This window comes from Callospermophilus lateralis, chromosome 18 (assembly GCF_048772815.1).
Source record: "Callospermophilus lateralis isolate mCalLat2 chromosome 18, mCalLat2.hap1, whole genome shotgun sequence".
Classification (NCBI taxonomy): Eukaryota; Metazoa; Chordata; class Mammalia; order Rodentia; family Sciuridae; genus Callospermophilus; species Callospermophilus lateralis.
The window spans coordinates 32,170,715-32,196,032 of NC_135322.1; the positions used below are offsets into that span (position 1 = coordinate 32,170,715).

The 25,318-nt window shown below is 33.2% G+C and overlaps 1 protein-coding gene across 1 annotated transcript in view; it reads right to left on the reverse strand.

Moving 5' to 3' along the window:
• The window catches only part of Itfg1 (integrin alpha FG-GAP repeat containing 1), a 264,556-nt gene that overhangs the window by 234,371 nt on the left and 4,867 nt on the right, over positions 1-25,318 (reverse strand). The window contains exons 3-5 of the mRNA XM_076839473.2: positions 24,917-25,062; positions 23,707-23,764; positions 22,394-22,468 (exon numbers count right to left, since the gene is read on the reverse strand). Of these exons, the coding sequence (XP_076695588.1) occupies positions 22,394-22,468; positions 23,707-23,764; positions 24,917-25,062 (279 nt within the window). The remainder of the gene's footprint in view (positions 1-22,393; positions 22,469-23,706; positions 23,765-24,916; positions 25,063-25,318) is intronic.

A 25,318-nucleotide genomic window follows, 5' to 3' on the forward strand; every position in this document is an offset into this window, starting at 1 on the left:
CATTGATGTGGCTGTGTCCCTGTACTATGCTATTTTTAAGTTCTTTGTGTATAGACCGAGGAGAGGAATAGCTGGGTCAAAAGGTGGTTCCTTTTCCAATTTTCCAAGAAATCTCCATACTGCTTTCCAGACTGGCTACATCAATTTGCAGTCCCACCAGCAGTGTATGAATGTACCTATTCCCCCACATCCTTGCCAACACTTATTGTTTGTATGCATAATAGTTGCCATTCTGACTGGAATACGATGAAATCTTAGAGTGGTTTTGATTTGCATTTCTCTAATTGCTAGTGATGATGAACATTTTTTCATGTGTTTGTTTACTGATTGTACATCATCTTCTGAGAAGTGTATCTTCAGGTCCTTGGCCCATTTGTCTCTGCTTCACTATAATAACAGAGAAGCAGGATCCTTTATACATTACCATGGGGAATATAAAATGGTGTAGTTGTGAAGAAATCAATTTTGAAAAGTTAAAAAATACTACCATAGAACCTTCTACTTCTATACTGAGGTATATAGATAAAAAAAAAATTAAAATCAGATATTCATATACGAGTACAAGAATGCTCTTAACAATGTTATTCACAATATTTCAAAGGTGAAAATAACACAAATGAATGTCACTGCATGAATGGACAGAATGTCATTGACTTTTGCTCCCTACCATCAATCTTTGGATTTGAACAGCTGCTAACTGAAAATATTGGTGGTTGGGGGAGAGAAACTGTATGTACAGACATTTTTTATTGCCATTAATCCCTAAACAATACAGTACAACAACTACTTATGTAGCATTTGTATTGTATTGGGTATTATATGTAATCTGTAGATGACTTAAACTATATGGGAGGATGTACAAATATTATGCCATTTCATGTAAAGGGGTTGCGCTTTTTTGGATTTTAGTATCCTAGAAAATGCACTGAAGTACTGATATCCAGTACAATACAGATGACTAAAAATAAAGTAATGTTCTTTATGATTCAGTTTACATGAGATATTCATAATAGGAAAATATATTACAAAAAAAAAGATTACTTGTTATAAGGGGTTGAGGAGCAAGAGACCAATTGCTTAATGGTACAAGGTTTCCTTTTATAGCATAGAAAAGGCATTGGAACTAGTTAGAAGTGATGGATGCATATTTTAAAAAAAACATACTAAATAACTCATACAACTAGAGATTTTATGACAAGCATAATTATTAGCTTTATATTATGTGAACATTACTTCATTTAGAAAATTTATCCTATGTTTACTTATATTCCTCATTCAGTTTTCCCTAGTGTTAACATTTAATATAACCAGAGTATAATTATCAAAAGTAGAACATAATACTAGTAGACTAAGTCAACTAAAAAAGTAAAAGCAAATTTATACCACTTCCCTACAATTTTTCATCAGTAGAGAACAACCTAGTATCAAAGGCATCCCTATTTATAAAGACCATACTCAAAATCAGTTTACTCTAAAAGTTCTTTTTTTCCTACAATTTTCCTAATATACTTTACTAATAAGGCTTTCGTTTTTATTAATGTTACTTGAATAACTTTCCCTTTGATGCTATAAAGTTTCTGCAGAAACCATGACTCATTTGTATCAACAATGCTTTACCAGGATCTGACTCCAGGAAATGGTCAGCAGATAATTGATATTTCCTATTCTTTTCTACTTCAGTCAGAAGTATTTTTTCATAATACTGTGTTTGAGTTCAATATGGAAACATACACAGGCTATCTCTAAAAACAAATTTGATGCTATTTAAGACCAACATAATCGTCAACACAGTATTCAACTGACTGGATAGCAAAAAAACATTTATTCATGGATTGATTCTGATGTCTTTGGAAAGCAGAGACCAATGGACTAATTTGTTCTTGGCAGGTGGAATCTGGGAAGAAGATAAGCATTCATCAAGAGAAAACTATCTCTATATAATATCTGTGTTTTACAAACAGCAACCTCTTCAACAATATTTTTCTAACTTACCCAAGCATATACTGGGTCTAAATACACTTCAACCTAAACAAGAAAATCAAGCACTATCCACAGAATTTAATTTTATTATTTTAACCAAAAGCCCATAATACAAGATTGCAAAAATTAGGGAGAATATGTGTGTGTGTATGTGTGTGTGTGTGTGTGTGTGTGTGTGTGTGTATGTATACACATACATATATGCATGTATTATATACACACATACATACATACACAGTATAAAATTCAGCTCAACGAGGCTAATCATGTTGCTCTTTGTTAAATTATCATCTGAGTAGTTGGCGATCTCATTCCCTACAATATTTTTAAGACATTTACTTGGAAATAAGTTATAGGTAGAATTTTCTTCAAGATTTCAAATCAATATTCAAGTTCTTCATAATACTTTAAGTTTTATATTGTTGGCTAGGTTTGCTAATTTACATTTACTTCATTTGAAAGGCACCAGCTGACTCAATAGTTGAATTTTATATACAATGTCCATTTACCCCTCTGATGTTTACTAAAGGTGGGGGATTGGAAGGGAAGCCTGTAGTTTCATTTGGCAGGGCACTGAAGATGACTGAGAACAGTATGTTATACATAAGCACACACATATAGATGTCTATCAGAATTATGTTGTATAAAATTTACAATTGAATAAAAAATCATTTGCTTATCTTTTAAATTGCTCTTTGTGTAGGCAGTAAGAAAGAAACAGATAACATTTTTCAGACAAGTGGATTCAGGTAAACTATAATCTTGTCACATATGGCTTCAACCCTTCTTAAAGACTATGGTTACAAATACAATTTGCTCTGATTGCAAGGTAGAAATTGTAGAGGTGAAAAAGTTGGTAGTTTTAAGTCATATTAAGCCTATTCACTGATGTTTCTTTACTCTAGAAAATTTCAATTATTAGCTTTCCTTCCCAGAAAATATAATTATGTCAATGTGCTCCAATTTGTGGATACTGTCACTATTAATCTCAAAGAACAACATTTATCAAAGAATGAATTTAAAGAACAACATTTATCAAAGAATGAATTTAAAGATAATTAATGTCCACTGTATCTTTTGGTTGCCTATGGTAACTGCCTGTTGAAATGACTGCTAATCTACCTACTTTTCAAAGAAGAATATACTTCTAGTCCTGTGTTGTTCAAACATTTTTGCTTAGATATGCTTTAAAAGAATTATGAAAAACTATGTACCTAGTAACACATTTAAGCCTATTTTCAAAAAATAATATGGTTTTGTCAGCTTACATTGCTGCAAAATAAGTCATCTTTAAATCTATTATATTTATTGAACTTTAAAAAAAGATTACTTTAAAAATGTATCTAGTGAGATATAAATGAAATACTAAATCTTTATCCATCACTATTTACACCCATACAAATTCAAAAACAAAAAAAGCTTGAATAGGGTCTTCCTTAATAGTCAGAAATTATACATCTTACCATTTTATACTTGAACTTATACTTTCACTTTACTTTATTGTGATATAAAATGTTTTATTTTGATATAAAATGTTTTACTTTATTGTGATATAAAACTTGTCTTTTTAGTGATGACTCTAGCATAATTCTCAAAAATAATGTCTATGAAGTAATCTAAAAATTGTTTAAATTGGTTTTGTTTATGAATCTTACTGTTTTAAAAAACAATGTCTCAGATGAAATTATTTCCACTACCAATATACAATTGAGGACACATATTGTTATAGTTTGATAACTCATTAAACCAAAGGTAAAACGTTATTGGAAATGAATGTTTAAAAGAGATTGAGCTTTAAAATATATTAATTTATCCTTAAAATAATGCCTTATTGCTAGAATGAGATAACTCAATATAAAATCTATGTCTACTTTTCATTTTTGTAGATATGAATGTTAAGAAATCTCCCTCATACACATAGAAAGATTGTAAAGAAAGGACATTTATTATAGCTATGACTCTCAATGCCCTGAATTCCTGTGTAGTCATGTCAAAAAACACATATCTACCTATCATTGAAAATAATTTTTTAAATGTTCTATCATTTAGGTGTTCCTTTAAAGTGATTGAAAGCAAATAATTGGTCTTTGACTGCCAAAACATGTGTAACCCATTCATTAGAGCCATTTCCTTTCTCATTTTTAAAAAAGTCTAACATTACCAAGATTTATCAAATTACTATTGATTATACAAATTACTCTTCATTTAAAAGTACCTCATTTAACCAGACATACTAAGATTTTGGGAAAACTTTTCATTGCATTGCCAATATATAGTTAAATAAAGTATTCATAAATTATTATATGATTTAAATCAATTTTCAAAACTCTCACTGAAAATATAATGTTAAGAAATTATCCTTAAATTTTTAGGTGTAACAAATGAGTTGCAATTAAGGTTTTTTTTTCAAATAAAAATCCTTATCTTGTAAACATGTATATTTAAATATTTATAGATTAAATGTTTTCGAGGTGCTGTACAGAAAGAGAAATGGAACAAAAAGGTGTGGATAAAATAATAATTGGCCATTAAATTTTGAAATTGGATGACAGTTCCATTATAATCAAATTCATTCTCTTATCCTACCTTTACAAATATTTGAAGTTTTTCATAATGAACAATTAAAAATAAAACAAATTTCGAGGTGCTGATTTAGTTCATTCAGTATAGGGAAAAGGTCACATAATCCAATTAGAAAAGTCAGTCCTTGCTGTTAAATCAATGTTTCAATGAAAGTTATTTCTGCCAGAAATAAATCTCATGTTTCCAATTCAAATAAATGTGTTAATATGTCATTTAAGGAATATAAAAACTGTTGATAAATTACAGAATATATTTTGTAAGAACTTACTAAAAGAAGTCATGATTAAAACAATACAGTTCTGATACTTATTTTTTATAAAATAGTACATTAAAAATAAAACAGTAACATGACATGCTATTTAACACTGTTTAATTAAAAGCAATGCAATTCAATGTTATATGGATAAAAATAATCCATAAGAAACATGATTTTAAATTGTCCTTCAATAAATACGCATGCACACTGAACTCGTATTTGACTTTTGGAATATACTTAAATAAAAATACAGTATAAAAAAGAAATAACCTTTCTTTTTCATTTTATTAATTACAACCAACTTTTCCTTTGATATTAATAAAACAAAGATATATACTGCAGAAAAATTGGCTCACAAGGTAGCATGCAAATGTATTTGTTATCAATAGGATACAGAAAATAGCTAACATGAAAACTTCATCAGAAAAAAAAGAGGCTTGATTTTAAATAGTATTCTCTTGATATGATTTGCTAAGATATAATGCTGTATTATAGAAAAATAATTGTCAAATATGAAAAAAATTATGTGAAAATTTTGTCCTTGAATTTGGTAGTCCTAGATAGACTTCTAGTTACATCTCAAACCATCACTGTCATTATCCCAAATGACTTTGGCATAAAGTGAATTTTTCCAGTTAATAATGTACCCTAGCAATAGAGTACTCAGAGTAGCTGAAAGTTCTACTTTTTGAAATTTGGTATTTTCTATGGATGCTGTCTTTGTTTTGTTCTTACAAGTATCGCTCTCAACAATAATTAATTCCTTGTTAATTGTCAGGGATAAAAGAGGCAGAGTTATTAAAATTATCATTACTGTTGCAACTTCACCCTGAGGAATCTGAATTCAGAATATGTCTATGTACACAAAAATGTTTGCTTTCGTAAACAAGCTTTATCTCAAGAGAAATACTTATACGAAAGAAAACTAGAAACTCCCTTAGTTTAGCAGATCTTGATTAAAAGGAGGTTTCTCCTGCTTTGGGAACTTCTGTGTTTTCATCCCGCAGGAAATGAAGCATTAGTAAGATTTATGAAGGGTAAGGAATATGGAATCTTTATGTAAAGGAGGAAGAAGTTATAGTGAAAACAAGTACATGGTTAGATACAACAATTTTAGTTAAGAACAATTATGAAATGTACGCATCTAGAAGGTGATTTCCATAGAATAATCTGTGCTTGAATATTCTTTTGCCAGTATAGTTATTGTAAGATAAATAAACATAGCCTACTATGTTGTGTTTGCAAGGACGAAAACATTATTTCCCATCTCAAATGGTCTTTTGCATTTCAATTTTTATACATATTCATATTTGTTTCTTTTTTCAATTTCTAGCATTTTTTGAAGGCAGTTATTGTTCATGAATCAGTATTTTAAGGACCAGGATGCTTGATTAGTATATATTGGCTTTGTTTTACATTCTTATTTTTTAAAATAAGAATATATTAGAAATTTTTTATTGTTTTAAAGTTTTTTATTTTTTAAAAAAGTTTATCTTATATATTTTTCCTCTCACTTATCTATTTTCCTTGACTGCCTTTCTCTTTTTCTGCTACTAGCCAATCTTTATTGTTCTCTCTTTCACTCAACCTTTAATTTTTTTTTTAAGAGAGAGTGAGAGAGGAGAGAGAGAGAGAGAGAGAATTTTTTGATATATTTTTTTTTTTTAGTTATCAGCGGACACAACATCTTTGTTTGTACGTGGTGCTGAGAATCGAACCCGGGCCGCGCGCATGCCAGGTGAGCGCGCTACCACTTGAGCCACATCCCCAGCCCCCATCCTTTAATTTTTTACTTCTATTTTTTCTTTCTTTCCCCATTATCATCACATCCTCCATCACTTCTCCTCTCTCCCTGTCCAAAATTTGAAATTGTAAACCTTTTGCACACATACTTCTTTTACTGTGGGCAATAACTGATCACATCATTTCAGTTTATTGTGACACTGCAGATGTCCTAGCAGAAACTATTTCGGACAATGCTGTACACTGTTTGTATGGGTTGTTGTTAATATTTGTTTCCCCCAAATGGTGAAGTACTTACTGGAAACTTTCCATTACACTGTAAGTCCACAGGGTAGAAATCTACTGGCTCAGATCCATACTGTTAGATGGGTAGAATCATGCCCAACATGAAAAAGCAAGGGAACAAATCACACAAAACAAAGCAAGATAATTCAATAAGAAAATCCATTGACACAATAGTGCAAGAAATGTTAGAGAAGTAGCTTAGAAAATTCATAGTTCAACTGATCTGCTAAGTAAAGGACAAGGTAATAATGAAATCAAAACAAAAATATAGGATTTAGCTGGGCATGGTGGTGCATACCTGCAATCTCAGAGGCTGAGGCAGGAGGATCACAAGTTCAAAGCAACCCTTAGCAATATTGAGGTGCAAAGCAACTCAGTGAGATCCTGTCTCTAAATAAAATAGAAAATAGCAAGGAGATTTTGCTCAGTGGTTAAGTGCCCCAAATTCAATCCCTGATTACTCTCTCTGCAAAGAAAAAAGAATGAAAGAAAATACAGGAAATGAATAATCACTTCAATAAAGAGAGAAATTCTGAACAAAAGTCCAGGTGCAGTGGCACATGCCTGTAATCCCAGCAGCTGAGGAGGTTGAGGCATGAGAAACATGAGTTCAAAGCCAGTCTTGGCAATAGTGAGGCTCTAATCAACTCAGTGAGACTTTGTCTCTAAATAAAATACAAAATAGGGCTGGGATATGGCTCAGTGTTGAGTGCCCCTGAGTTTAATCCCTGGTACAAAAACAAAACAACAACAACAAAACAAACAAACAAACAAAAAAACAAGAAAGAAAGAAAGAAAGAAAGAAAATCTGAACTAAAAAATATTGAGAAGGAATCCTCAAAATGAAGAAATTCTCAAAATGAAGGAATCAATAAAGTAAATTAAAAATTCAATGAAAAGGATCTCTAGCACACTAGACCATATGGAAGACAGAATTTCAAGCAATAAAGGCAAAAATATATAATCTTGAAAATAATGTTGACCATGGAGAAAAGATGTGAAGAAACCAAGAAGAGAACTTCCAAGATACATGGGATATCATGAAAAGACCAAATTTAAGAGTTAGTCAGATTGGTTAAAGGCTTGGGGATACAAGCCAAAGGAATGCAGTTTTTTCAACAAAATAATATTAGAAAATTTCCCAAACCTTAAAATGAAATGGAAAATCACATATAAGATGCTTACTAAACCCCAAATATTCAAACTTACAACAGACCAACACCATCACACACTATTGTGAAAATGCCTAACATACAGAATAAGGATTGGGTAAAAAAAAAAAAGCAAAAACAAAAACAGAACAAGAATAGAATACTAAAGTGTTGAGAGCTACAGTTTAGTCAGAATGATGCCTGGCATTTTTGCCAGAGGGAATGATTGAGAGGTGACCCTGCTCCAGGATTAGGGCAGCTCAGGGATTAGGGCGGATTCTGCTGGGAATAGGGCAGTTCCAGGATTAGGGTGGATCCTGTTGGGATTAGGGCGGATCCTGCTACTTGGGAGTTCCCTTGAGTTCTCTGGGATTCTGAGAGAATTGGCGAAGTAGCCCCGTGGTGGAGGCAGTGTGTTCCTGGGAAGTATGTGTAGAGTTTGGGAATAAAGGTTGCTGTTTGAACCTACAAGGCTGTGTGGCGGCTCGGTTATTTTGTGCCCAGCCAGACTGTGGCACTAAAGGATTTCAGAGAAAAATAACACTTCACATTTAGTGGAAAACCAATCTGGATCTCAGCTGATTTCTCAATTCAGACCCTAAAAACAAGGCGATCTTGCAATAGTATATACAAAGCTGTGAAAGAATATAAATATCTACCAAGAATACTACACCAAGCAAAATAAAGCTTAAGAATTGATGATGAAATAAAAACCTTTCAGGATAAAAAAAATCACAACTAGAAAGCCTACAATACAAAATGTATTCAATATTCCATATAGAATGAAAAGTAAAAGTGAAAACCACCAATGGGAGGAACTACACTAGAAGTACAGTCAATCAAAGGAGAAACTAATTCAAATTTAAAGCCAGAAATAAATGAAAATGACACAGAATAAAAATCAATTCTCAATAACAACATTGAGTGCAAATGGCCCATGCTATCAATCAAAGTATACAGACTAGCAAATTGGAAAGAACCAACAATGTGCTATCTCCAAGAGACTCAGTGACATCCACAGACTGAAGATGAAAGGATGGAAAAAAAATATATCATTAACATTGACATCTTAAACAAGCAGGGGTTTCTAATCTCATATCAGATAAAGTGGACTTCAAGCCAAAGTTAATCAGAAGGGAAAAAGAAGAACATTTCATATGGCTGGAGGGAATTATACATCTATAAGGCAACAATTACAAATACATATGGCCCAAACAATTGAGTATCTATATTCATCAAACTCTTCTCAATATCAAGAATCAAGGGGTTAGAGTTGTGGCTCAGTGGTAGAGCAGTTGCCTGGCATGTGTGAGGGCCTGGGTTCGATCCTCAGCACTGCATATAAATAAATAAAATAAAAGATCCATTTACAACTAAAAAAAAAAAAAAGGAATCAAATAGACCACAACATAATAATACTGAGTGATTTGAACAAACTTTTCTCATCACTGAATAGATGCTACAAACAAAAACTCAATAAAGAAGCAATAGACCTAAAAAATACAATCAATAAATTACACTGAACAGACATATATTGAATATTGCATCCAACAATATACTTCCTTCTTAGCACCAAAGGATACTTCCCTAAAATACACACATCTTAGAACATAAAGTAAGTCTCAGCAAATACAAAAAAACTGAAAATACCTTGCATTTTATCAGATCATAATGGAATAAAATTAGAAATCAATGATAACATAAAACATAGAAACTACTCTAACATCTGGAGACTAAATAATATACTATTGAATCATCAATGGATAGCAGAAGAAATGAGAGGTAAGTGAGAACAGTGAAACTACTAAGGCAGTTTTAAGAGGAAAGTTCACTGCATCAAGCTCATTGATTAAAAGAATAGAAAGTCACCAAAAAAATAGTATGATATTACATCTCAAACTTTAGGAAAAGAAAAACAAATCAACCTGAAAAGCAGTAAGAGACAGGAAATAATAAAAATCAGAGCCAAAATCAATGAAATTGAAATTTAAAAAAATTAAAATCAACAAAACAAAAATTGGTTTTCTTAAAATATGAGTAAAATCAATATGTCCTTGGGCAAGCTTCCCAAGAGGAAGAGGGGAAAAAACTCAAGTTACTAAAATCTGTGATGAAAAAGGAAATTCAAGAAGGACATTACTGAAATACAGAGGTTGATCAGAAATTATTTTTGAAAACATATACTCCAAAACAATAGAAAACCTTGAAGACATCAACAAATTTTACCTAACAAATATTACCTAATCAAATCGAAACAGAACATAGAAAATTTAAACAGATCAATTTCAAGCAATGTAATTGAAGATGACATCCAAAGTCTACCAGCAAGAATGGGATTCTAATTAGAATAAGTTATATTCCGTGTTATATATGTCAAAATACACTCTAGTGTTATGTATATCGAAAAACAACAAAAAAGGTAAGAATATGAATCAAAAGTTCTCAGCCAAGTGCTATCAGAACTTCAAAGAATACCAATCCTCCTCAAATTACTCCATGAAATAGAGTAAAACTCATTCTATGAAGCTATTATCACCTTGATACCAAAACCATACAAAGACACATCAAGGAACAATAAAGTGGGGGAGGGGTGCGAGAACAGCAGTTCAGTGGATTAGACAAAGGAGAATGGAGGGATGGGAGGGGATGACAGGAATAGGAACAACAGCAGATTGATTCAGACATAACTTTTCTATGTTTATATATGCATATACCAACACTTAAATTCCACATCAGGTACAAGCAGAAAAATGGGCTTCTAATAAGAATAAGTTATATCCATGTATGCATAATATGTGAAAATACACTCTACTGTCATGTGTATGTAATGAGAACTAATAAAAAAGTACGTATTGAAAGTATGTTTTAAAATAAATAATAACCTCTCTACTCTAAAATAAATGAATAAATAAATGGTGAATACATTGTGAAAACAATATCTTAAGGCATTTATTTAAAATAAAAAAAAATTCTCTTAAATATTCACCAAAATCAAACAAAGCCATGTGATAAATCATCAGGGAATTTAATTGGCCCATCTAAAGTGTCTAGAAGATCTCCAGAAAATATAATATAATTATGTATCCTTAAATAACTATAACATTATTTCATTGAATAGATTGTTCATTCCTTTGGTTTGTAACTGTATGCCTGTTCATTCCTTTGGTTTGTAACTCTATGCCTTTCTCTAATCCAATAATTCTTAAATTTGGTCTTTTTATGTTATCCTTTAATTCTTGATTGTTCTGCCCATGGTTTCTTACCATCTTCATTGTGTGGTCAACTTTATTTTCAAGAGTACATATTTTGTCTTCATTGTCTGAGATTCTGTCTTCTAAGTGATTAAATCTCCTGGTGGTGCTTTCTATTGAGTTTTTAATTTGGTTTATTGTTCCCTTCATTTCAAAGATTTCTGGGTTTTGTTTGTTTGTTTGTTTGTTTTGCAGAACCTCCATCTCCTTATTGAAGTCATCTTTTGCTTCCTATATTTGCTTATGTAGCTCTTTATTGAAATGATCTTTTGGTGCCTCTATTTGATCTCTTTTATCATCTGTTAATTCAAAGAACATTTTAATTATGTATATTCTGAACCCCTTCTCTGTTATTTCTTCTGCTGTGCTGGCCATGGATTCTAATAATATAGTATCTTGCTTTGTATGGAGCACTTTCTTCCCTTGTTTTTTCATGTTGTTTGTGTGTCTTCCTTTCTAGCACTGCAGATCCAAGGTGTTATAGTTTTTACCCTGTAGGCTGACAGTGTCCCCGCAGGGTTCTAATACTTCTCTTTTAAGGGGGAAAACAATATTAACAGATCCCAATATAAACAATACACAGCTTTAAATCAAATAGCTGTTATTAAGATGTTTATGGTTTTGTCACGATATACAGAAATGTTGAGTTTAATTATTATCTACAATATAAACAGTAGGTTTGCAAAAGGATCTGCACTTTCTGATTGTGGACAAAGAGAGAAGCAGGTATAGTGTGTAGGATGAGATGTTAAGGAGGTAGGAGAGGAGGATATAGAATTATTAGATCTTAGGATGCATAAAAGAGGAATCTAAAGAAGTTGACTAGTAGCAGGAGAAGAGGAAAGTGATTCTGGGGAGAAAAGTAAGTGGGAACAAAATAGAGTATAAAAAACAAACATACAAATTAAAACAATAAAAATGTAAAAATAGGAGATAAAAGAATATACAACACAACTGTAATATATTATTCAGATGTCCCAGTCCGCAGTAGCCTAATTCATGAAAAGTACTTGGTTTCACAAATGTGATGTGAGGGTGGGAGTAGAGAGGTAGGGTTGGAGGGAGGGAGGGAGGGAGAGAGAGAAGAAAAAAGAAACAAAAATCTAAGGAAAATTTAAGGATTGTTTTTGTTGGAGTTCAGCATCTTTCCTCTTTCCCATCTCATCCAATAGGTGGGGTTGTCTGTTGTTTGCTGGTATCTCCACCCTCAGGATGTGAAGGTTATTAGGGTGGGAGGGTTGGTCTTGTGGGTGATGCTCCTGGAGGTGTGGTATAGCACTTGCCAGTCCTGGAAGGGAGACTGCACCCCCAAGGAACTCCTTTTGGGCTTGCTCATGTGAAGTGGGCGCCTGGTCTTTTCTCCTTATGTTGCCTGTAGACCTTACAATTAATGGTCTCTAATTTAGTCTGGAAACCGTACCTCACTTACCCATCCCTCTCTACTTCCCAATCAGGACTCTCTATCCCCAGAGGTCTTGTGGGCTGTACTCTGGGGCCTGCACACTTGTCACAGAGAGGTGTTTTGTATTGGGTACTACAGGACCAGGCTTTTCAAGCTATGGGTAGGCCACATGATTGCAAGCACTGCCTTGGGTTAGTGGATGCAGGGGAGAGGGAGGAATTGGGGAATATAGGTACCTTGATATTGATTCTAGGTCCCAGCCAGTGTCCCAAGCTGGGAGTTGCCCCAACTAAAGATGGTGACAATCTATTCAATGATATAATACCAGAAAATTTTCCAAACAAGAAGAATGAATTGGAAAATCAAATATAAGTGGCTTACCGGACACCAAATGTACAAAATCACAATAGATCCACACCAAGGAACATTATAGTGAAAATGCGTAGCATAATGGACAGGGAGAGAATTTTAAAAGCCAAAGAGAAAGAAACCAGATTATATATAGAGGGAAACCAATTAGGATATCTGCAATTTTTCAACCCAGACCCTGAAGGCTAGATCCTGGAATAACATACACCAAGCTCTGAAAGAAAATGAATGCCAACCCAAAATCTTATAATCACCGAAATTAAGCTTTAGATTTAATGACAAAATAAAAACATTATCCATAATAAACAAAGTTATCAGCAAAGTCAGGTACTACACGAAAGGAAACCAAGTCAAGTTAAATACCAAAAATAAAGAATTATGACCAGGAATACAAATCATGGCTCGATAATAACGCTGAATGTTAATGGCCTAAACTCACCAATCAAAAGACATAGACTGGCAGAATGGATTTTTAAAAAAGACCCAACAATACGCTGCCTTCAAGAGACTCATCCCATAGAAAAAGACATGCACTGACTGAAGGTGGAAGGTTGGGCAAAAACATACCACTCACATGCACTGCAGAAACGAGCAGGGGTTTCCAGCCCCATATCAAATAAGGTAGACTTCAAGCCAAAATTAATCAAAAGGGATAAAGAAGGATATTACATACCGTTTAAGGGAACCATACAGCAACAAGATATAATAATTATAAATATGTATGCCCCAAACAATGAAGCATCTCTGCTCATGAGACAAACTCTTCTCAAATTCAAGAGTCAAATACATCCCAACACAATAATTCTGGGTGACTTTTAACACACTTTTGCACCATTAAATATATTTTCCAAACAAAAACTAAACAAAGAAACTAGAAATAATACTATCAATAACAGACTGGATGAATGTATATAGAATATTTCATCCATCAATGAGTGAATACACTTTCTTCTCACTAGCACATGGATCCTTCTCTAAAACAGACCATATATTATGACAATTGCAATTCTTTGCAAATACAAAAACGTAGAGATACTAACTGCCTTCTATCAGATAATAATGGAATGAAATTAGAAATCAATGATTAAAATAAAAAACAGAAGCTACTCCAACACCAGGAGACTAAATAATATGTTACTGAAAGAATAATGGATTGCAGAATACATCAAAGAGGAGATTAAAAATTCTTAGAAGTAAATGAGAACACTGATAACAACATATTGAAATGTCTGGGACACTATGAAGGGAATACTAAGAGAAAAGTTTTTTGCATGGAGTTCATTAATTAAAAGAAAAAAAAGTCAATAAATGATATAACACTGCATCTCAAAGCCCTAGAAAAAAAAAGAACAAATCAACACCAAAAGCAGTATAAAACAGGCAACAATTAAAAGTAGAACTGAAATCAACAAAATTGAAATAAACAAACAAACAAAAACAATTGAAAAAACTGACCAAAAAAAATGCTGGACAAATAAAATTGATAAAAAACTGAACAAATAAAATTGATAAACCCTTAGCTGTGCTAAAAAGGGAGAGGGAGAGAGAAAAATCCAAATACTAACATCCATGATGAAAACGGAAACACCAAAACAGACACCACAGAAATACAGAAGATAATTAGAAATTACTTTGAAAAACTATATTCAAATAAAATACAAAATATCGAAGGCATGGACAAATTTCTAGAGTCCTATGATTTGCTCAATCAGAATAACATACACAAGTTAAACAGATCAATTTCAAGCAATGAACTTGAAGAAAATCTATCAACCAAGAAAAGCCCAGGACCAGATGGATTTACCACTGAGTTCTACAAGACATATAAAGAAGAACTAATACCAATAGTCCTCAAATTATTCCATGAAATAGAAAAAGAGGGAACACTTCCAAATTCATTCTACAAGGCCAATATCACCCTGATTCTAAAACAAGACGAAGGCATATCAAAGAAAGAAAACTTAAGACCAATATCCATAATGAACATAGATGTGAAATTTCAATAAAATTCTGGAAAATTGAATACAAAAAAACTACTAGAACTAATAAATGAATTCAGCAAAGTGGCAGGATATAAAATCAACACGCATAAATCAAAGGCATTTCTGTACATCAGCGACAAAACTTCTGAAACGGAAATGAGGAAAAACACTCCATTCACAATATCCTCAAAAAAAAAAAAAATACTTGGGAATCAACCTAACAAAAGAGGTGAAAGACTTATACAATGAAAACTACAGAACGCTAAAAGAGAAGTAGAAGAAGATCTTAGAAGATGGAAAAATATACCCTGTTCATGGATAGGCAGAACTAACATCATCAAAATGGCGATATTACCAAAAGTTCTCTATAGGTTTAATGCAATGCCAATCAAAATCCCAACGGCATTTCTTGTAGAAATAGAGAAAGCAATCATGAAATTCATATGGAAAAATAAAAGACTCAGAATAGCAAAAGCAATTCTAAGCAGGAAGTGTGAATCAGGCGGTATAGCGATACCAGAGTTCAAACTATATTACAGAGTAATAGTAACAAAAACAGCATGGTACTGGTACCAAAACAGGCAGGTGGATCAATGGTACAGAATAGAGGACACAGAGACTAATCCACAAAGTTACAACTATCTTATAATTGATAAAGGAGCTAAAAGCATGCAATGGAGGAAGGATAGCATCTTCAACAAATGGTGTTGGGAAAACTGGAAATCCATATGCAACAAAATGAAACTGAATCCTCTCCTCTCGCCATACACAAAAGTTAACTCAAAGTGGATCAAGGAGCTTGATATCAAATCAGAGACTCTGCGTCTGATAGAAGAAAAAGTTGGCTCCGATCTACATATTGTGCGGTCGGGTTCCAAATTCCTCAATAGGACACCCATAGCACAAGAGTTAATAACAAGAATCAACAAATGGGACTTACTTAAACTGAAAAGTTTTTTCTCAGCAAGTGAAACAATAAGAGAGGTAAATAGGGAGCCTACATCATAGGAACAATTTTTTACTCCCCACACTTCAGGTAGAGCCCTAATATCCAGAGTATACAAAGAACTCAAAAAATTAGACAATAAGATAACAAATAACCCAATCAACAAATGGGCCAAGGACCTGAACAGACACTTCTCAGAGGAGGACATACAATCAATTAACAAGTACATGAAAAAATGCTCACCATCTCTAGCAGTCAGAGAAATGCAAATCAAAACCACCCTAAGATACCATCTCACTCCAGTAAGATTGGCAGCCATTATAAAGTCAAACAACAACAAGTGCTGGTGAGGTTGTGGGGAAAAGGGTACTCTTGTACATTGCTGGTGGGACTGCAAATTGGTGAGGCCAATTTGGAAAGCAGTATGGAGATTCCTTGGAAAGCTGGAAATGAAACCACCATGTGACCCAGCTGTTGCCCTTCTCAGACTATTCCCTGAATACCTTAAAAGAGTGTACTACAGGGAAACTGCCACATCGATGTTCATAGCAGCACAATTCACAATAGCTAGACTGTGGAACCAATTCAGATGCCCTTCAATAGATGAATGGATAAAAAAAAATGTGGCATTTATACACCATGGAGTATTACGCAGCACTAAAAAAATGACAAAATCATAGAATTTGCAGGGAAATGGATGGCACTAGAGCAGATTATGCTTAGTGAAGCTAGCCAATCCCTAAAAAACAAATACCAAATGTCTTCTTTGATATAATAAGAGCAACTAAGAACAGAGCAGGGAGGAAGAGCAGGAAGAAAAGATTAACATTAATCAGAGACATGAGGTGGGAGGGAAAGGGAGAGAAAAGGGAAATTGCATGGAAATGGAGGGAGACCCTCATTGTTATACAAAATTACATATAGGAGGTTGTGAGGGGAATGGGAAAATAAACAAGGAGAGAAATGAATTACAGTAGATGGGGTAGAGAGAGAAGATGGGAGGGGAGGGGAGGGGGGATAGTAGAGGATAGGAAAGGTAGCAGAATACAACAGTTACTAATAGGGCATTATGTAAAAATGTTGATGTGTAACCGATGTGATTCTGCAATCTGTATTTGGGGTAAAAATGGGAGTTCATAACCCACTTGAATCTAATGTATGAAATATGATATGTCAAGAGCTTTGTAATGTTTTGAACAACCAATAAAAATAAAATAAAATAAAAAAAAGATAAGAATCATATTATCATTTCAATAGGTGCAAAAAAGCATTCAGCAAAATATAGCACTCCTTCATGTACAAAACACTAGAAAAAGTCGGGATAATAGGAACATAACTCAACGTTGTAAAAGCTATCCATCCTGAGCCCAAGGCCAACATTTTTCTAAATGGAGAAAAATTGAAACCATTCCCTCTAACTACTGGAATGCCCTCTTTCACCATTTCTACTTAACACAGTTCTTGAAACTCTAGCTAGAGTAATTAGACAGATGAATGAATCTAAAGGGATATGGAAGGAAAAGAAGAACTCGAACTACCACTATTTGCAGAAGACATGATTCTATACTTAGAGGATCCAAAAAATTCCAACAGAAAACGTCTACAACTAATAAATAAATTTAGCAAAGCAGCCGCACATAAAATCAACACCCATTAATCTAAGGCATTTCTTTAAATCAGTGACAAATCCGCTGAAACTAGGAAAACTACCCCATTTACAACAGCCTCAAAAAAAAAAAAAAAATTAAATACTTGGGAATCAACTTAACGAAAGAGGTGAAAGACCTCTACAATGAAAACTACAGAACACTAAGGAAAGAAATTAAAGAAGATGGAAAGATCTCCTTTGTTCTTGGATAGGCAGAATTAATATTGTCAAAATGACCATACTACCAAAAGCACTATATAAATATAATGCATTTTGACCCCCTGCCTAATGGAGGAAAAAATAATCCAAAATCTTCTTCATGTTAGATTAGGCCCCGACTTCCTTAGTAAGACTCCTATAGTCCAAGAAATAAAATCAAGAATCAATAAATGGGATAGATTGAAACTGAAAAGCTTCTCAGCAAAAGAAACAATTAGTGAGGTGAAGAGAGAGCCTATAGAATGGGACCAAGTTTTTACCACAAGCACATCAGATATAGCACTAATCTCTAGGATATATAAAGAACTCAGAAAACTTAACACCCCAAAAATAAATAACCCAATTCACAAATGGGCTAACAAACTGAACAGACATTTCTCAGAAGATGATATACAATCAATCAACAAATGTATGAAAAAATGTTCAGTGTCTCTAACAATTAAAGAAATGCAAATCAAAACTACTCTAAAATTTCATCTCACTCCAGGCAGAATGGCAGCTATTAAAGAATACAAACAACAACAAGCGTTTTCAAGGACTGGGGAAAAAGGCACACTCATACATTGCTGGTAGGACTGCAAATTGGTGTAACCAATCTGGAAAGCAGTATGGAGATTCCTTGAAAAGCTAGGAATGGAACCATCACTTGACCCAGCTATCCCACTCCTCGGTCTATACCAAAAGGACTTAAAAACAGCTTACTTCAGTGATGCAGCCACATCAATGTTCATAGCAATACAATTCATAATAACACAACTGTAGAAGTAACCTAGATGACCTTCAATAGATGAATGCATAAGAAAACTGTGGTATATATACAAAATGGAATGTTGCTCAGCATTAAAAGAGAATAAAATTATGGCATTTGCAGGAGTTGGAGAATATCATTCTAGGTGAAGTAAGCTAGTCCTAAAAAACCAAATGCCAAATGTGTTCTCTGATACATAGATGCTCATCCACAATGGGGAGTGGGTAGAGCATGGGAGGAATGGAGGAACTTTAGGTAGGGCAAAGGGGAGGGAGGGGAAGAGAGAGATATGGGGGTAAGAAAGAAATTTTTGGAGACAAACATCTTTACCCTAGGTAGAGGTATGAAGATAGAAATGGTGTGACTCTACTTTGCGTACAAGCAGAGACATGAAAAATTGTGCTCTATATGAGTACTACAAATTGAAATGCATTCTGCTGTCATGTATAACAAATTAGAATAAATAAATTAAAAAAATAACTATGACATACCATTAAAGTAATCACAGCATATAAAATTAAAAGTCATATGCTAAAGTTTTTCATTATTAATAATTTTTTAAAAATTATAGATGGACACAATATATTTAATTTATATATTTTCATGTGAGGCTGAGGATTGAAACCAGTGCCCCTCTGGAGGGCAAGTGCTCTACCACTGACCCATAACCCCAGCCTTGTTGTTTGATTTTGAAATAAAAATATTTGGGTGACAGTGGGGAAATAAACGAATTTATCACAAATAGCAAAGTTTGGGAAAAGAGAAAAGTTAGCAAATGGATGTCATATTTTCACGGAAATACTGACAAATAATATCTGATTTCTGAAATTCTAATAGGTTGATTTTACCAACAGTGTTAAAAAATATAAGTGGTATGTAGGTTGAGAAGTGTAGAGGTTGCCAGGGGAATCATAAAAAACCATGAATCATCCCCAAGCTACCTTTTTGGTTATGATTCTGAGTACTAATGTGGACTATAACATTTCTTAAGGATTATCATTTGGTTTTATTTTGTGCCATAATTCCCAAAGTAATTGTCAATTTTTTTCTAAATAATAGATGTTAATGGCTCAATATCACATTATTGTTTGAAGATGAATAATATGTGACAGAACATTATATTTTCCTTTAATAAAAATCATAGGTACAGGTGTTTTGCATTTTAATATGAAAAACAATATTCTGAATGCTTCTGCAACATCAGTTTTAAATACCCTTTTACTTAAAATTCTAATTAATGATAACCTCTCATCACTGCAGAAGCTGCTCTAACATTTAATGGGAAGGTGTTATACCTAAGTAATGTGGCACATTACTACATGATTTCAAGTGACTGTAAAGTGAATTTGAGGTGCAAAGAAAAGCTTTGCCTTTGATTATCTAACATACCATACTAAGGTAGCTTCACCACCCTTCCTATTCCTGCCAGAAAACCCCACTGTACTCATTACCTTTAGATCCTTCTACTTATTACCACTGCCTTCTTAGTCTGACTGTATTGACGTTTATTCCAGCTAAAGTGTTTCCAAAGTTTTATTTGTGGGTAGTCTCCTATTTCCAAGCATGTACTGGGTCAGGTTATAGGCATGTGCATGTGTTCCAGCCTAATCTTATGGGGGTACTCTGCTTAAAGATCATTATAGAGTTCCCATAAAGCTAAATTGCTGGCCAAATTTAACTAATTAAATTTAACAAATTTAACTTCAGTTTGACATAGTATTTAAGTTGCATAAAGCATAGTATTTAAGTTGAAAAAGGTAAATTAGGTTACTTAATAAATCGGGCAAGTTTACACTTCTTGATCAATAACATTGGGTTAACAACCAAGGTCTTCTGAGTTTTTAGAGTGTCAATGCTGATGGCTTTTTTACTTATATAGCTATACATATATGTCTACTGTTTGTAAAACTGATACTGTTATGGTTTGGACATTAAATGTTCTCTGAAGATTTGTTGAAGAGCCTGAGGCGCTATTAGGGGAGTGGTTATAACCTTTAGGAGGTTGGGCCTTCTAGAGGAAAGTTGGCACAGAGTGTTCGTAAAGGAGATGTTTCAGCCTTGGTGTGTCTGTCTGTGTCTCATTCTGCAACTTGGTGGCTATGAGGTGAACAGATCTTCTCTGCCACACATTCCTCACCTTAACACAAACCCAGAAACCATGATGCCAACTGACAACTGAATGAAACCTCTGAAGCTGTTAGCCAAAATACCGTTCCCCCCCTTTTATAAATATTTATTTTTTAGTTGTAGTTGGACACAATACCTGTATTTATTTTTATGTGGTGCTAAAGATTGAACCCAGGGCCTCAAGTGCTAAGCAAGCACTCTCCTACTGAGCCATAACCACAGCCCCCAAATTTTCCCCTTTTATGTTTTGTCATAGTAATAGAAAGCTAAAAAATGACCTAAATGTCATTTTCTTATTTTAGATATTGCCTTCACAAGGACATATTCAGCTTTTGCTAGTATGTTGTCAACCTAACAATGCTACAGACAGAATTTATTTATTTATTTTTTTGGTGCAGGGGATTCAACCAGTATATCCTGGTCTGTGCATGTTAAGCACTTGTTCTATCACTTAACTAAACACATAGCCCTAAGACACAGTCTTGTCTTTGAGCTCATATAATTCATTCTTTAAATTAGTATCAAGACAAAACTTACATTGAAATTTGTCTCTCAGAGTAAGTTTAGTAACTATTATTTAATATGTACCTGAAGTTTAAATGAGAGCTACTATAATAGAATATTATTCTAGTATATAGAACTGGAATAAAATGTATAAAAAGTGCAAGTGAACTTGTTTTTAAACAGAATAACTTTTAAAAGCTATGCATTTTGAATAAGTATTAGATAAAATATAAAATTCAGAACAAATAAGCTATGACACTATCACATGATATTCTAAATCATAATGATAGTAGAATTTTACTTTTTGAATTATTAAAACAGTTGTTTCACAAGTTTTAATTTCTAAGGTTCAAACTATAACACATTAAGGATATTCCAATGATGTCTGATTAAAATGGTGATTACCATGAAATGAACCTGGCAAGACAAACCATCACATTTTCAATCACATATGTCCATTTGAGGAAAGCAAAGACAAGCAGCTTCCTTTACTGTCCCAACCTGCTATGATCAGAATGGAGGGGTCTGTGTCTTCACCTCTTTTCACCTGTACTCAGTTCCTCCTAGACATGACCACACAGGCAAATTAAGATCTGTTTCCAATTCATCTTTAAAGCAGGACTTAGTTTGTCAAATATTTTGCCAAGTACGTGGGAGAAAGTTTCTCATTCAAGATCCATAATAATTCTTTCAAAATTTACTATGATCAGCCTTGAAACACTATATTCTTTATGGAAAACCTTCAGAAAAAGTGAAAAGAAATTTGACATTTTCCCCTCAGAATACCTTAAACTTTGATACTTTTCACATCTACATGCCTGTGAATCACATTTCATGACCAAGGTAAACTCCAATTAAGACTATAGCTGTCCATCCTATTTAAATCAAAGTGTCCTATTTCTAAAAACACTTAATGAACCAATATTTAAATGAGGATCTATAAAGTTTGCATCTCTAATTCTCAAGGGGATAGAAAAACTAAGCAAGTTCTATACAGAAAGCAGTTACATAAGTCTAAATTCTTTGAAAAAGCCAATATGTTGACCAAATGGTCTTTAAAATTTTTTTTTGAAAACAAGGATTTCCAATCAGCTGTTTTTTTCACAATTGTTAAAGCAATTAGTTCATACAGATATGTAATTTCTGCAGCAGCAACAACACATACAATTAATTATATGGCTTTCATCATATTTACTCACCCTCCTAACAGTATCTGTGGTTGGCTGGATTCATTTGTGATACCAAATATATCAGGAATTAGATCACCATTGAAGCTGTAAAAAAAAATCATAAAAATCATTAATTAGCTATTTTATTAAAAAAGAAGAAAAAACAAAACTCTGGGAGGTCTGGCAGACATCACAATGTTCACCAGTGTCTACTTATAGTCAATAAAATGTTGGCAGAAGTAACACATATCACTATTCAAGCCAGTGTTTAGTCACTGTTGCTTGTTACTAGCCCTTACTAAGCATGTTACAATAATGTAAGAACATGCATTTTGGATGGTTTAGCTACAAAGGTAGTGGGGTCTCTGATAGCCTACCTTTCTGAGCAATGTCACAACAGAGCCTACTGCTGACCTACAGTGGACACATTGTAGAATGAACGAAAAAAAAAAATAAAGTTTGTTGTGAGATTTTGGGATTGCTGTAACTTCTACATAATCTAGCCTATTCCTGAGGGATAAGGAGATGGTTTTGATTCCTAGAAAGTTATTTCTGAGCCATGACCCAACTTGTTTATTTAGATGGATTTATTTAGAGGGTATAACTCCTCACATGCTCACATGATAACAATGCTCACATAATACAAAATTCCATACTAGTTGTTGACTCTTGTAACAGCAATGAAAAAAACACAAGCATGAAAGAAATCAAGGTGAGCACCCTTAAGAAGATTAACCCATGGATTTATCAGTCATGCTTCAAATGGTCACTGACCTACTGATAGGGTTTTAACAACTATAAGAAAGTTCTTAATGGAAGAAGATGGCCATTTGTAGCTGTAGCTCCAAGAATGATTGCTACTGTATTATCAAAACACCCTGTCAGAAATTTGGAATAAATTATCCTAGTACGTGAGACTATTTTGAGGACAAATATAACACAAAGGAAGAGCTGCAAAAAGGGCAAAATTTCTCTTTAATGTAAGAATCTTTCTATATTTCTAGAGGAAACCCTATATTCTTCATATCTGTCAATCGGGCATAAAAATTTTAATCAAAAACTACTCTCTTAGTTCTTTGAATAATGACATAACTACTAACATCAGTCCATTATGGATATATATGAAGCTATAAAAGCACAGATCTTCCTTTTTTCAAAATAATAAACTTCATTTTTCTCTCCTCCATAATGGCAAATCACCAGCATACAATCAATAATATAGCCCTCTATTAGCTTTAAGAAACTAATTTAATGTCAATACTACTTAGCAAAGTAGCTTCTATCATAAAAGATTATATTTGTAAATTTAAAACCATTCCCAGGGAAGCAGAGTACATACTTACTCCATAATTAGTGGCTGATCTTGAAAAGTCCTATTGAGTATGGTCATATTGTTAGGATCTATAAAGAGAGAATACACGTAAATTATATATTATTTTTAATATTTACAGTTAGGGAAAATATTGTTTTATTCTTTGCAAGATTTGTTTCTAATTCATTCCAACTATTATCAATAATGAGACATTGTAAATCTAATTTCAGGATAAAATATTGACAGAGTTCATCCTATAGTGAAAACCAGCATGATGAGTTTTGTTTAAGATTCCTTCTAACTATCTGTCAATTCTCCTTTGTATACAATTTAGTTTCATTAAAGTAGTTGATAGTTGACAATGAACAAGGTACTGGTGCACAGAAGCCAATATGTGCAACACTATCTAACTCTGCTTTATCTATGCTCACTGACAAGCAATGCTTTGCAAACAGTACTCCTTTAAATACTTCACAGTAAGAATGGATGATTATAAAGCATTGATTGAGATTATTGTCTATAGTTCCAAATGTGACAAAACACAACTGCATTTGCCTTCCTTGAAATCTGGCTCCATGAACAAAGTTTCTATCATTATTTCCTTTTCAGATAAGACTTGAAGGTTCATGGGTAGATATGGTTAGACAACTCTCAATCTCTACTTCAACTTTTTTGTGCTTTCCTGTACTGGGGAGTAGTAACCAAAAATAGTACTTTCTAGATATCCTTGCATCTAAGATATTGAATTAAGTTAAGCCTTGTCAAGCATTTACACTGTGAATTCTATCTCTGTATCTAATTTGAAAGTTTTAAGAGGTCATGTGTAGCATCCACTTTGCTGACAAGAATCATGGAAAGCACTGCATCACTGTGACAGCTATTTTGCAACTGGCCATTTCTGATTATAGCTTTCTTAATGGCATTGAGAACTGAGTATTTAACCCAGAGTTTGTTCTTTAGCTATCTCAACAATCTCACAAGCCATTAAAACCTTTTGATAAATCTTGCTTCCTTAAAGGAATAAAAATGGACTTTGTTCTTTGAAATTGACCCCAGGTTGCTTCTGAGTTGAAAAAGAATAATTAGAACTTCTAAAAATTTTTTACAATTATTAACACACAAGAACAGCATTTTGAACTGATTTCAGAACAATATTTTTGCTATATTTTCCTAAGACTATCAGGCATATTTTCCCACATCTTTCCAATGATAAATATTTAAAATTCTTAAAACACATTCACCTAATGTTTGATTTTGTCCCCAGAAGATAACAGCTCCTAATTCATTGTTGGCATGATTTTGGGGAAAATATGTTAAAAGGACATCCATTTGTGAATCACCATCATAATCCCCAGGAACTACACTTGTTATCAATGCACTGTGATTCCTAAAAGAAATAAACATTTTAAAATATTAGAGAAGTTACAACAGTAAAGGTCATCTTTATATTTCTACCCTAAAATATTTTCAATGCCAAATTGAAAATATCACAGAACTGATTAATCTTATTCTTTTCTTTATTATCACTCCTTCTGTATGTAGACTACTTTGTTCTATAAGAATTGAGAATGAATGCAGAGCAGTCCTACAAAACAATAGATCTGAAACATACCAAGAGAAAACCTATCTATCTCTGTACCTGC